General features: G+C 33.3%; 2 protein-coding genes across 6 annotated transcripts; one reads left to right on the plus strand and one right to left on the minus strand.

Annotated features, from left to right (window-relative positions):
* The first annotated feature begins 647 nt into the window (after nucleotides 1–647).
* On the plus strand, nucleotides 648–7,523 carry LOC107421935 (protein PUTATIVE RECOMBINATION INITIATION DEFECT 1). Of its 5 annotated transcripts, none has more exons than XM_060815920.1 (10): nucleotides 1,104–1,239; nucleotides 2,163–2,233; nucleotides 2,367–2,476; nucleotides 2,595–2,770; nucleotides 3,133–3,417; nucleotides 3,821–4,784; nucleotides 4,881–5,592; nucleotides 5,668–5,942; nucleotides 6,060–6,729; nucleotides 7,016–7,523. In XM_060815920.1, the coding sequence occupies exons 4-10, from the start codon at nucleotides 2,617–2,619 to the stop codon at nucleotides 7,250–7,252; spliced, it is 3,297 nt and encodes a 1,098-aa protein (XP_060671903.1). In that variant the 5' UTR covers nucleotides 1,104–1,239; nucleotides 2,163–2,233; nucleotides 2,367–2,476; nucleotides 2,595–2,616; the 3' UTR covers nucleotides 7,253–7,523. The 5 variants fall into 5 exon arrangements, with proteins under 5 accessions (XP_048333788.2, XP_060671903.1, XP_048333789.2 ...); XM_060815918.1 differs by lacking the exon at nucleotides 1,104–1,239 and adding an exon at nucleotides 1,314–1,879; XM_060815919.1 differs by lacking the exon at nucleotides 1,104–1,239 and adding an exon at nucleotides 1,944–2,054.
* A 420-nt stretch (nucleotides 7,524–7,943) lies between these two features.
* LOC107421932 (pentatricopeptide repeat-containing protein At4g14190, chloroplastic) lies at nucleotides 7,944–9,986 on the minus strand. The gene is made up of 2 exons (XM_016031294.4): nucleotides 9,543–9,986; nucleotides 7,944–9,240 (listed from the first exon to the last, which is right to left on the minus strand). Exons 1-2 carry the CDS (start codon nucleotides 9,912–9,914, stop codon nucleotides 8,062–8,064), a joined length of 1,551 nt encoding a protein of 516 aa, XP_015886780.3. The 5' UTR covers nucleotides 9,915–9,986; the 3' UTR covers nucleotides 7,944–8,061.
* Nucleotides 9,987–13,005: the final 3,019 nt, after the last annotated feature.

A 13,005-nucleotide genomic window follows, 5' to 3' on the forward strand; every position in this document is an offset into this window, starting at 1 on the left:
TAAGATTTTCTCTCATTCACGAATAACCAAAAATAAAATATAAAGATAAATCCAAATTGTTTTTTAAAAAAAAAGTTTATTGATTATATAATCATTTTCACAACATTTGTGCCTAACAAGTTATAAAATGAAATATTAGTTGTTAGTTGAAAACAAATATAAAAAAATATAGTTATTTTATTTATGAATAAGTAAAAAATCAAAAATAAAAATGTCCTTCTAAGTTAAAAAGTAATGATTTATTGAAAATATATTCACAATATTAAATTGAAATCTATTAACATGTCTGTTTCATTTTTAATTAATGAATTAATATTAATATACTAGTTAAGCATTGTCATGTTACCAGGTGTTTAATATAAATTGAAAATTAAGTTCTCAACACGTGAAAACTAATAAATAAAAATATAATTTGATTCATCATTTGACTGCTAATAAAATTAAAATGCAAGGAAGATGAAACATGAAATGGTTATACTAAAAATTTTATTTTATTTTTTTCAAATGAGATCAAATTATATCAATCACCACATGCAAAAATTGAGACATAAAAATATACACTTTTTTCTTAATCTTTTGTGGATCAAACAGACTAGTCTTTTGAAAATATAAAAAAATATATATATATTTTTATTTTTTAAATTTCTTCCTCAAATTAAACTAACTGGCGCCAAAATTTAAAAGCCTCTCTCTCTCTCTCTCTCTCTCTCTCTCTGTGTGATCGTCAAACACACAAAAATGTACTGGAACGATTCACAGGAGCTTCCACACTACGAACCAGAAGAAGAAGAAGACGAAGACGAATACGAAGCCAATGGAGAAGAAGAACAACAATGGAGATGTTCAGTGGGCCATAGGTCCAGTCTCATTCTCCGAACCCAACAAGGAGGTGCCATCTGTCTCCTCTGCTTCTCCAACCTCGTCTCCAACCCTCTCTCTCCGACTCTCCACGTCTCCTACGCGCTCTCTCAGCTCTCCTCCGCACTCTCTCAGCCTCCGTTTCTCCGAACCCTCATCTCCTTCCACCCTCTCCTACTTGTCTCTCCTCTCGTCCATGCCCTCTCCTCCTTCGACGACCACGCCATCGCTCGCCAAGTTCTCGATCTCGTCTCCTTGCTTTGCGATTCGTCTTCTGATGGTGATGGTAGTGATTGCTCTATCCTCGCTGAGTTCGTCTCTAGGGTTTCCGATCGGTTATCTTCCGGTGCTTTGGCTTGGAGTCGGCGTCAGGTTTATACGGTAATTTTTTCATTGGATTTTTCTGTTTTCATGTGGTTTTTAGAATTTTATTGTTATTTGAGGAGTTGATGCGTGATTTTTTCTTTTTTCGGCTTGATGTTTTCGTTTGGTTGCTCAGAAAATGAAGGAAAAAGGGAATAAAAAAAAAAAATGATTCTCTTTCGTTAGACAAATATCTGGTGGCTTTTCTACTTGTGTTTTAGAATTTGTTGTTATTTGAAGAATTGATGTGTTTTTTCTGTGTGATGTTTTTGTTTGGTTGCTGAGAAAATGAAGGGTAGAAGAAAAATAAATGTTTCTCTTTCGTTAAACAAATATGTGGTGCCTTTTTCTACTTTCGTTCCTAGAATTTGTTGTTATTTGAAGAATTGATGTTTTTGTCCGATTGCTGAGAAAATGAAGGAAAAACGAAAAATAAATGTTTCTCGTTCGTTAGACAAATATCAGGTGCCTTTTCTACTTGCGTTTCTAGATTTCGATTGGATATTCTGTTTTCATGCGTATTTTTTTGTGATTTTATAATTTGTTATTTTCAATGGATGGATGTGTTTTGCGGCTTGATGTTTTGTTTATACGGTAATTTTTCGCCGAGAAAATGAAGGAACGGAAAACAAATGGTTACGGGCGACAGGTTTATACGGTAATTTTTCGATTGGATTGTTGCACTCGTTTGTGATTTTCGTATTTCTCTGTTTCGAGGAATGGATGTGTTTTGCATGTAATGTTTGGTTGCTGAGAAAATGAAAAAAAGAAAAGTTAACTGTTTCCCGTTATCTGGTACCGCCTCCTCTAGTTGGTGTTTTTACGATTCGATGGTATTGATCTTTTTATTTTCCTCTCCCTACTTTGCTTGTACTGTACTCGGACTCACCGGGTTTAATTCCAGTGCCTAATTCTTCTTTCCAATATGTGTAATTATGCAGATTATCGTTTTGTAGTCGTCCTGTTTGTTCAATTTTTTGTCTGCAGAAGACGCGATGATCATCCAGTTGATGTAAATATGCAAATATATATCAATCCAATCATTGACTTCTTTTATAAAAAAAGGAAAATTATGGTCACTTTCTCATGAAGGTAATATTACATGGATATTCATTTTGGCATTTTTTTCTTTTTTGATACTGCAGCTTCATTGCTTAGGCGTTCTCTTAAAATCCCAGAAGAACAATCCTTATACTTACATCAAAGACAAATATGGGCTTGTTTCTAATCTTGTTGCGGGTCTTCAATTGCCAAGGTAACCAGTAAAGAGAACTAAGATGTCCAAATTTTTGGGTTTTTTTTTTTTTTTTTTTTTTCCCTGTGTGCGTTTTTATTTAATTGTATCCTATTAAAGTTTTCTCCTTTGAATGCAGTGAGGAGATTCGAGGGGAGATCATGTTTGTTCTATACAAAGTGTCTGTTCTCCAGAATGCATCAGTGGATAGTGAAGGAATTGATCTTTTGTTTTCCTTTTGCCCTAAGCTTTTGCGCTTGTCACTGGAAGCCCTTATAAAGACCCAAAGCGATGATGTCCGGTTGAATTGTGTAGGTTTGTTATTAATTGCTTCTGGGTTTTCTTTTTCAAATTTTTTTTTTTTTTTCTCTTTCAATTTTTCAATCTGTTTTTTGGTTACGCATAATGGGCATAAGTCGAGTGCGGTCAAACATTTTAAATTAATTTACAAGTACATAATTTATACATTACAATTGTAGAAAAGAAGCGTAACATTTTACTCGTGCTTCTTTAACTATTTTGCTCTTGGTCTTCAGTTTCTCCTAATCAACTAGCTTTGTTGATCTAGATGCACTTCAAATTTTATCAATTTATTCATTTAAATTATTAGTCAGTCTAAGTGTCACCATATCTGAACTCTGAACTAAAGTAACGATATTTCATTTATAATTGTGTAGCGCTTTTAACAGTGCTGGCTCAACGAGGGTTTTTTGGAAATTCATATTCAACCGATTCAAGTAGCATGGATTCCTGTGAAGATGAAACTAATAGAACGCCTTTGAATAACTTATTTGCTGAGGCCATAAAAGGCCCGTTGCTTTCAACAGACAGCCAAGTCCAAATCAGCACGGTAGATTTGCTGTTTCATTACATGTCTTGTGAATGTGCTTCAGGCAAAGAGATCCAAATCTTGGTGGAAGAAAACATTGCAGATTATGTATTTGAAATCCTAAGATTGTCAGGTGAGCAAAAATTTTGTCCGTATTATCAAATGATAGTAGGTAGCTGCTCTCTGTTTCATTTAGTCATGAGATGTTAGTTTAGAGCAGCTAATTATTTTTTATCAGTTCCATCTATCAGCAAACAAGAAATACTGCGTTTTAAGGCCTTATGTTGAGAATACAGATGGCTTAGTTTTTGACAATATTGATGTGTTCCGGACTGTATTGCCTCACATTTTATTTCTTTAACTGAGTGCTTAAAATACTCAATTGTGACTGTATTTATTTGCTCAAAGTTTGATGAGTTAATGCTACTGAACCTCCATTTCTTATCTTCCTCTAGATATATCTCTGATAATGTTATAAAATAAAGTTCCTTCTTATGCGAAATCTAGCTATGGACTGACAAATTATTGATGAATAGAATGTAAGGATCCAGTGGTCAACCCTTGCCTTCAGGCTCTTGATCTTTTATCAACTGCTAAGCAAGCATTCAAACAGAGGCTTGTTGTTGGATTTGCAACTTTGATTCCAGTACTGCAATATGTAGCTGGAATTCCTTTTCATCCTGGTCAAAGTCAGACACTGAAGCTCATATGGAACTGTGTTTCTGATTGCCCTGGAATGGCATCTGCTTCTCATGTAAAGGAGCTGGTTCTTATTTTGACAAAGATGCTTCAAAAGCATACTGATGGAGAGATGGGAATGATTCCAGAGACGTTTATAATGGCTTGTTCAGTCTTTGTGGCTCTTACAAAATCTCCCTCTTCTCATGGAACTTTGGGTCTAACAACATCAATTAAGGAAGCATCCCAAAATGCAGTTTTATCTTGTCTAAGTGCCTCCCAAAAAAATCCCAGCTTACTTTTGCATTCACTCTACCTGCTTAAAGAAGCATATGTCTATGGCTGTGAAGAGAATTCCACCAACTCCAGTACTAAAGAACTACAAAATTGCATTGTGGATGTATGCACGACACATCTATTACCTTGGCTTGCAACCAATTTTAATGAAATGGAAGAGGAAATTATCCTGGGTGTACTGGAAACTTTTCATTCAATATTGCTTCAGGATTCTGATATACAAGCCATATTATTTGCAGAGACCCTGGTTGCATCCTCTTGGTTCAGTTTGTCCTTTGGATGTCTAGGTTTATTTCCTACTGAAAAGATGAAATGTAGAGTATATTTGATGCTTAGTTCACTAGTGGACCTTATTCTTGGAAATGATTCTGGGCAACCCATTAGAGATAACGTTTTACATCTACCATCTGATCCCATTGATTTGCTCTTTCTTCTTGGGCAAAAGAGCTCCCATAATTTGGAATTTTCATCTTGTCAATCTGCTGTTTTGACAATTTTGTATACTGCTTCTTTATATGATGAAAGGTAAATTGAGAACCTCATTCCTCATCTTCTGCTGTTTCTTAGAGTACATTTAACAATCTCTATCTTTCTCTTTCTCATCTTTAATTTCTTTCACAGACTTGCAGATGATAAGGTGGTGTTATCTTCTTTGGAACAATATATTCTTGCCAATAGTAGTGACTTTCAACATCGGTCCACTTGTTCATCTACGGTGATGAGACTTGTCTATCTTTATGGCCTTTATAGGGGCCTTGCCAAGGTAACCTACCAAATCCTCTACAGTCCAGAAGCAGAGAGGATCCTATTCCAGCTACTGAATGAAACAGAATGGGATTTACCTTCTGCTAGAATTCATCCGATATCATTAAAATGGTTGTTCCAACAGGAGAAGATTTGCAAGCCATTGTCTGATCAGATTCTGAAATTCTGCAGAAGTAATATTTCAAATTGTTCTACCATCAAGGACCATGGAAAGAATTGCACTGTAAATGTACAAGCATTAGCACAGTTAGTAGCAGCAGGAGATAATTATGGGGCAACACTTTTAGTATGCTTATTGACACAGATGGTCAAGGAAGAAGTTCGAGAGCATGAGATAATTTCTTTAATTAATCTCATGACTACTATTATTGACATTTTCCCAGCTGCCTCAGATCAATTAAGCTTGCATAACATAGCGAATGCAATTCATACTTTTTATTATGAATCAAGCCATGAAAAGTCGTCACAAATATCCATGGCCATGCTAGTTTTGATTTATGACATATTATGTTCAGTGCATCCTGAAACTCTTTCTGATGATGAGACCTGGCTGGCAGTGACAATAAAGGTGACTAATTATTTTGTTTAATCCAGTTGCTTCATGTCTTAGTAAATATTTCATTCAATTTCACTTCTTTTGTAGTTGATGGACTATGTCAACACCGAGGCTGTGGACAAGTGGAGTAGTGATCATCTCTTTGTGTTAGGAATTCTTTCATTAATTTTGCACCACTCCTGTGACAAAGCATTTACAGAAACTTCAAAAACCATTCTTTTCAATTCTTCTCTGGGATCGACAATCAACAGAACCATTGATGCAGTATGTTTGAAGGGGCCTGCTTTGGTTGACCATGATGAAGGTTCAAGCACTGGACCATTAGTATTTGTGCTGCTGTTAAATTACTTCGCTTTAAAAAGGTTGGTGCCTCTTTTTTTTTTTTTTTTTTTTTTTTTTTTTTTTTTTTTTTCCCCCCCTTCCTTTCTAAATGCATTCATATAGTTTGTCTTTATGCTAACCCTTTTTTTCTCCTCTAGTTTGCATGCTGTTCTACCAGGGATAGTGGATTGGCAAACATTCTTTGATCCTCTAGATAAGATGCAGCCACTTTCCTTGATTTGCATTCACTGCCATGCATTATGTAGACTGATGTATTTTGGGTCTCCACCGATCAAGCTTGTTTCTTCATACTGCTTGTTGGAATTGTTTGCAAGAATATCAGAACAGAGAATAAGAAAACGTGAGGAGTTGAAATGTACCATTGAGTACCTAAAGTCTGTGATGGCGGTATTAGAAGGCCTAGTTATTTACAACGACCTTAGGGTATCTGTGAACTGCGGCCTCTGCCTATCAATGATTCTGGGGTGGGAAATAATGGACATGGAAGAGGCCAGTGTCATTGGAAAAAATAGCTGGGGTAGAGTCATCATTGAGGAGCTAGTAATGTCCATGGCAGTTCCATGTATAGCATCAAAATCTTTCATTAGTCATTACAAGCCTGCAATTTATGTAGCTGTTGCTTTGCTAAAACTGCGGAAACATCCTCAGTGGTTGAAATCTGTATTTGATGACTCCTGCATATCTGGCATAATCGAAAACCTCACAGCCAGTAATGTGAGCACAGAGATTGTATTATTATTCCAAGAACTGCTGAACTCTGAGTTTTTGAAGACAGAACAGCTTGCAACTCTTAATCGGGTGCTCAAGGTGACATTTTTTGCTCTATGCATGCTATTATTTTTCCTCGTTTTTCTTTGGCTGTCAATGGGCGCCATAATAGAATAATAATAAAATCTTTTTGTCCCTTTTATATACTGCGAGTCTGTAAGGTTTACGTTTAACAATTTACTCTAGTCTAGCTGGTTTTAATGATCAATTTTTGCCAATTCGTATCAATGGAATATACAATCCCTGGATTTTGGGGATTTTACATTCACTAACTACTAAAATTTGCATAAAAATGAAATATAATACTGTTATTTTGGATTTGCAGGCATGCAGAAAACATATGTATATTGATAACAATGAAGGTGATTGTGCAAAAGAGCATATAAAAAAGGCGGTCACCGTCTCAGATGATCTAGAAGAAGTTTTTGCATATCTTATTTACTTGATGTCATCTGCGTCATTTCAAAATGGGGATTCTCAGGGTTCACATTTTGGGAATAAGAGTCTGTTAGAAGAAATAGAGATGTTTTTAAGAACTTCGACAGTGGAGGATGACAGCTAGGATATCATATCATTGGAAGAAAAAATTTAGTAATTTTTTTTTTCCATGGTAAAGGAAGAGAATTGAATAAATGCTGGCGTAGTGCCCTCGTGAGGCAAAAATAGTAATGCAAGGTGCTCAACTTTAGGTCATGAAAAATCATAGTTTAGGCTTTGGAATCTGATTTCTCTTTCCCTTGATAAGCTTTTATGGGCTGCTTCTACTTGTATACATCATAACCTCACAATCTCTCTTCATCTTTCACATAATACATCTTTAAAAAATTAGAAAGTATCTAGAAATCTCCCATTAGACAGAGTCTCTAAATACGTATTCATATCTTCATTACATACCAATTCTATAAAATTACTAACTGCTTCAACTACAGGATATACTCTATCCAACATTCACCCAAAAAAAAAAAAAAAAAGATATACTCTATCCAACATGTTTTAAAGGAAAAAGGACCCTAATTTATGCCATTTGTAAATTAAATTGTCAACGAAATTACCCATTAAAAGTTTCTCAAATTGCTATTGTCCCTATAGCTTCAATAGGTATATATATTTGACTTGTACAAACATCTATCTGTCTAGTCCGCAGGACAAAATCAAATTTTAGGGAAAGGCAGCACATTTTTTTTTTTCCCTTGAATGTGGTGTTGCTGACCAATAAATTAATAGTGCCAAATCAATCTTAAGCACATTAAAAGTGGTACCTAAAAACTGCTCGATCAACAGAGAGTCTAGTCTGTCAGTCTGTACAAAAAGTTACAGGTTTAGTACAAAAAAGACTAGGGAATTCAATTAACTGTCTTTGATAAGCTAGCTTTAGCTCTGACTTGATTGTTCTCCCATAGACTGACATTGTTTTCCTCTCTGTTTGAACACCAAATTAATTAGGCTATGGTATGTCCATGTCTCTTTTCCTCTAACTTCAGGTTCAAGCGAGGAATATGCCATTTCACAGTTTCTAAGAAAATGTCCCTTTCCAAATGCAGTAAGAACTAGAGGATCAGTGTTCATTTCCACAGCTTTGTAAAGGAAGCCCATCCTTCTCCATATTTCTAAAGTTTCAGCCCCATCGAAACCCATATTTTTTGCATCGAATAGAATTCCAACAGTGACAAGATCAGGCATCAAATTATGAGTTAACAATTTGGAGAAAGAAATTCTCAAGCGCGTGAAATCTTTCATCTTCAAATAAGTTAACATGATAATGTTTGCAATTGTTATATTCCATGAAACTTCAGCTTCTTCCATCTCCCGAATAATGGAATCCATTCCTTTTCGACTGAGAAGACAAGCATGAGACAGAAGACGCAAACACCAAGCGAGATATGTCCCGCCATGTCTCGAAGAAAGATCAACCCCCAAGATGTCTAGTCTAGAAAACATATAATTCGCAATATAAACCTCAGCCAAGTTCCTTATCAAATTGTCCGGTAAGCGGGTCTTTGAGTCCAAAATTCTCATATAAACCTTTTCCATCTTCTCCAAGATTCCAAATCTAGCATAAGCCTCGAGCATTGCAACCAATGTGGAAGATTGCAAACGCATTCTTTTCGAAAGCATGGTTTGATAAACTCTTTCCATTCTTTTGAGCAATCCAGCTCGAGAAAACTCTCGGATAAGCATATTATAAGTAATATGGTCAGGAGGACAACCATTCAACTCCATCTTCTTCACATACATTCCCATCTCATCATACATTTTGTGTTTTCCATAAGCTTCAATCAGACCTTCATAGGTATCAGTTTCCGGTGCCACATTCATTTCTTTCATCTCATTAAGAAAACGTAAAGCTTCATCGAAGTTCCCTTTTCTAGCATAACCATGAATAATTGAATTGTAAGACTCCAAAGAAGGACAAAGTTCATATTTCTTCATCTCTAGAAATAACTTTACTGCTTCTTCCACCAAATTCTCTTCACCAAGCAGTTTAATTATCTTATTGTAGTTCAACTCATTAATCCTCGATTCCTCAATCTGCTTCCACATATCAAACACCTGTTTACAGGTTCAAATTTTTTTTTCAAATTTCATCTATAAAGTTAGTAATCCCAGCAAGATTTTTCCATGATGCTGTGGTTGTATTATAAGAAACTGCACGTTAGAAGATATATATATATATATATATATAAAACAATATATAGAAAAGACCCAAGTCTTAAATCCTTCATAAAAACTCCCAGAAAACAAAATTTTCAGTAACCCACCAAAACCCAGAACCCAAATTGTAAATTTTAGTAATATTAGAATCTCAAAGAGCAAACATCAGAGAGAAAAAGAGGGACAAAAAAACAAATTACCTGAAGAATCTCATTGAATCTTGAAGCATGTTTGAGGAATCCAATAACAGCCCAGAAATGTTCCCTGCTCCAATCACCATCTTCACTAAGCACTTGCAAAGGGCAAGAATCTTTCTTGCTGAGCTTTTTGAGCAAGGCTTTAAGGCTTCGGTGCTGATGGAAAGTCTCAACAAGAAGGGTCGTGTGCGTTGCGGAGCTATGCTGTGGAACAGAGAAGATAGAAAGGGAGAATTGTTTAGGATTGGAATAGGAGGGTTTAGGGCTTTGGAGAATAGGGTTTTGGGGACAGAGAAAGGCTTTGTTAGAGGGATTGAATCTCCATGGAAGTCCTACTTTGACATGGCAATGGTTCAATCCAAGTACACTATCCATGTGCTTCCTTTCATTCTCCGTCTGTTCCACTGCTTATTTTTTTTGGGTCTGTGAGTCTGGATTTCGGATTATCCATTTCTTTTATTATTATTTTATTTCTACTTTTTTTTTTTTCCCAATTTTTTTATAAATTTTTTTTATTTATTTTTTGTCCCTAAGGTAAGGATCCGGTTAAAATTATTTTGTTTATACATATTTTTGGTTCATTTATTATATATATTTTTTTTCACTTGATTGGTACCAAGTTTATATTCTCATGTGGATTTTTTTTTTCTTTTTTGGTTTTTCGTTGGGAAATGAATATAACAAAATGCTGATCAATAAGAGTTTCAAACAGTTCACTTATGGTTGGAGGACCTAATTAAGCCCCACAAAGAGTTAATTTTGGTAATGGAAATTATAGCATCAAGTTTTTTATATTCAGAAAATAATTAAAAAAAATGAGTTGGAGTATGATCATGAGAAAATGGTAGAGAGTGGAAGGTATATGATCTTATTTTGGAAGAGCGGAAATGAATTTGCAAGTTGAATTTTGATGATTGCTTTATCATTATTGTTAAGTGCTATGAACAAGAATCCATGAGAGTAGGTTGCTTTATTGTGGCCACATTTTCCTTGATTAAATGTTTATAAATATATATTTATATATTGATTTTAAAAAACCTACATTAGGAATATGTCAGGATCGTTGTACGATAAATTTATTGTAGAACTCAGTGGGAAAAAATCAGAAGAAAAAATTGGATGGAAAAAAAACGTGGTTAAATTTTTTTCACGTATCAAATCAACATCTTGTCAATTATAGGAAATATTAAGTCACCTAAATGGTGCACAAATTTTTTGTATCCAGACTCAAATTTCAATTATCATTTTGACCTTTACTATTTTTTGTCTAATAACTTTAATTGGTATTACGAAAAGATAATAATAATAATAATAATAATAATAAAAAAAATTTTAGTCAGTGTCAATTGTGACAGACAAATCAATTTGAAGGAAAAGATGAAATTGAGCAATTTCTATAATATTCATATGTTTATTAATTATTGAAGAATTCAATTTCATAAAAACTTTCGTACATTGATCTTAAATTTGAATTCCTCACCTTCAAGATAACAATAATAATAAAAATAAAAAAAAACTTTGAGAAAGAAATAACATTTATATTTAAAGCATTTTTTCTTTGGGACAAATATATGGCAACCGGTTGAGTGAAGAAAAATGGTTGGTATGAGGATCAATCGGATGAAAAAGCTTAATTAGTATATTTGGGTGACCCACAACCCGTCAGTTCATGGTTGGACTTGGAATTAGGTGTAATTATTAATTATTTGATGCGGTTCACATATATTTTAGTTTAACTGAAATACTAATTATGGGATTTAATAAATTAATAGATAAATCAAGTGTTAGATTTTTGTTGGTTAATTAAGAAGAGTTAGAAATTTAATTGAAATCAACTGCTTTAAGGGAAACATTATATATAAGTTAATATAAATTGTTCCTCTCAAAGTCTTATTATACATGTGTCTTTTCCATTAACAAGAGTGCATAAAGAGAATGGAATGTGAGAGAAACACAGTTTATACCTTGATTGGTTTTTAGTTGATTCAAGGATATACATACATATACATATATATAGTTGGGCCGTAGATGCCAGCAGTACAAATCAAAATTGAAGGGTAGGAAATTTCATCACATGTTAGGTTCGTATATAATCCATGTGATCGGTCCTCAGACTAACCTCTCTGTATATATATATATATATATATATATATATATATATAGTGGATTCAGGTATGTATTTAAATGTGATAATCATAAGTTTAAAGATCTAGCTATTTAGATTTGTTATTATTTATGTATATTCAGAATAATTTACATTAGGATACTGCTCTTGAGGGTTAAAATGGCTGTGTTTCGTTGAAGGGAGCGGTAAGCTTAAAAAAGAGCCTTTAGAATACTAACTAAACAAAATGCTGTAAATAAAATTCTTAATCTAGGAATAATTATTATTATTTTTTAAGAAAGACAAGGGTAGTATTTTCATGTACCAGCGAATTTATCAAATCACCATTAAATTAGGTTAATCAAATGGTGAATTGAGGTTATCCTCAATTAATCAGTTATTAAATAGTCATTGAATTAGTACATGGAATTAGTCCTTTTAAAATAGACATTGAAAACCACATGCCAAATGAGTTGGTAAACAAGTTGATTATTTGTTTGTTTTGCAAATATCTTTAGTGGCTCGATTAATAATTAAAATGTAGATACGATTTTCTTTAAGAAAAAAATAAAATAATTTAGAATGACTTACGTTTTGATTTTTTGTTTTGACTTTTGCATGGTTGGATTAAATAAAATTAAATATTTAATTATATTTTTATAAATCCACTCCATTTTTTTCTTGAAATAATTTCCGTCCATCAGTCGCGGATTCATTACTTACCTTTTGGTCATAATCAAACCCAAGATGTTCGATGCAATGCCATTCTTCTGGATAACATATTTAAAGGAAAATAAAAACAGAGGAATAAATTTTTATGTTAAAGCATCGATCTTCAATAGTTATGGATTATTAAAAAAACAAAAAAGTCTTCAATACTGATATCTAATATTAATGAGTATATCTATTTTTTTATTTAAAAATATTATATTAATGATAAGGATTTTATTTTTATTCCAAAAATGATTGTTTTTAATATTTTGTTAAATTACACTAACAAAAGGAGACAATGTCTATTTTTATTTTTACAACATCAATTTGATAAAGTTATTAGATAAACCTATTAAACAGTATTTTTTTCAATAACTGTTTATTTTTCTAATGTAATAATAAAATTTTAATAATTCATAAAGTAAATAAAGATGCTCTTATTATTTTTATTTGGTAATCCCATGGAAAGGAAATAAGGGTGTGAAAACGCAATTATAAGTTGTATGTAGGTTTGCTATATGAGAAAAAGTCAAAACGTGGATTTACCAAAATAAAAAGAATAAAAAAAAAAAGTCAAAAGTTGGAGTGCATAAAATGATTTTCTTGGTGAATAAGTACATAAAATAGTTTGCATACATGTTTTACTTGAAC

Source organism: Ziziphus jujuba, chromosome 3, assembly GCF_031755915.1.
Source record: "Ziziphus jujuba cultivar Dongzao chromosome 3, ASM3175591v1".
In the NCBI taxonomy this organism is placed as follows: Eukaryota; Viridiplantae; Streptophyta; class Magnoliopsida; order Rosales; family Rhamnaceae; genus Ziziphus; species Ziziphus jujuba.

Excerpts from the sequence above, each read along its gene's own strand:
- LOC107421935 (XM_048477831.2), top strand. The coding sequence starts at position 739 with ATGTACTGGAACGATTCACAGGAGCTTCCACACTACGAACCAGAAGAA. Across the intron at positions 3,418-3,820 it reads TGAAATCCTAAGATTGTCAG|AATGTAAGGATCCAGTGGTC; the intron begins GTGAGCAAAAAT and ends ATTGATGAATAG. Across the intron at positions 6,730-7,015 it reads CTCTTAATCGGGTGCTCAAG|GCATGCAGAAAACATATGTA; the intron begins GTGACATTTTTT and ends TTGGATTTGCAG.
- LOC107421932 (XM_016031294.4), bottom strand. The coding sequence starts at position 9,914 with ATGGATAGTGTACTTGGATTGAACCATTGCCATGTCAAAGTAGGACTT. Across the intron at positions 9,241-9,542 it reads GATTCAATGAGATTCTTCAG|GTGTTTGATATGTGGAAGCA; the intron begins GTAATTTGTTTT and ends ACCTGTAAACAG.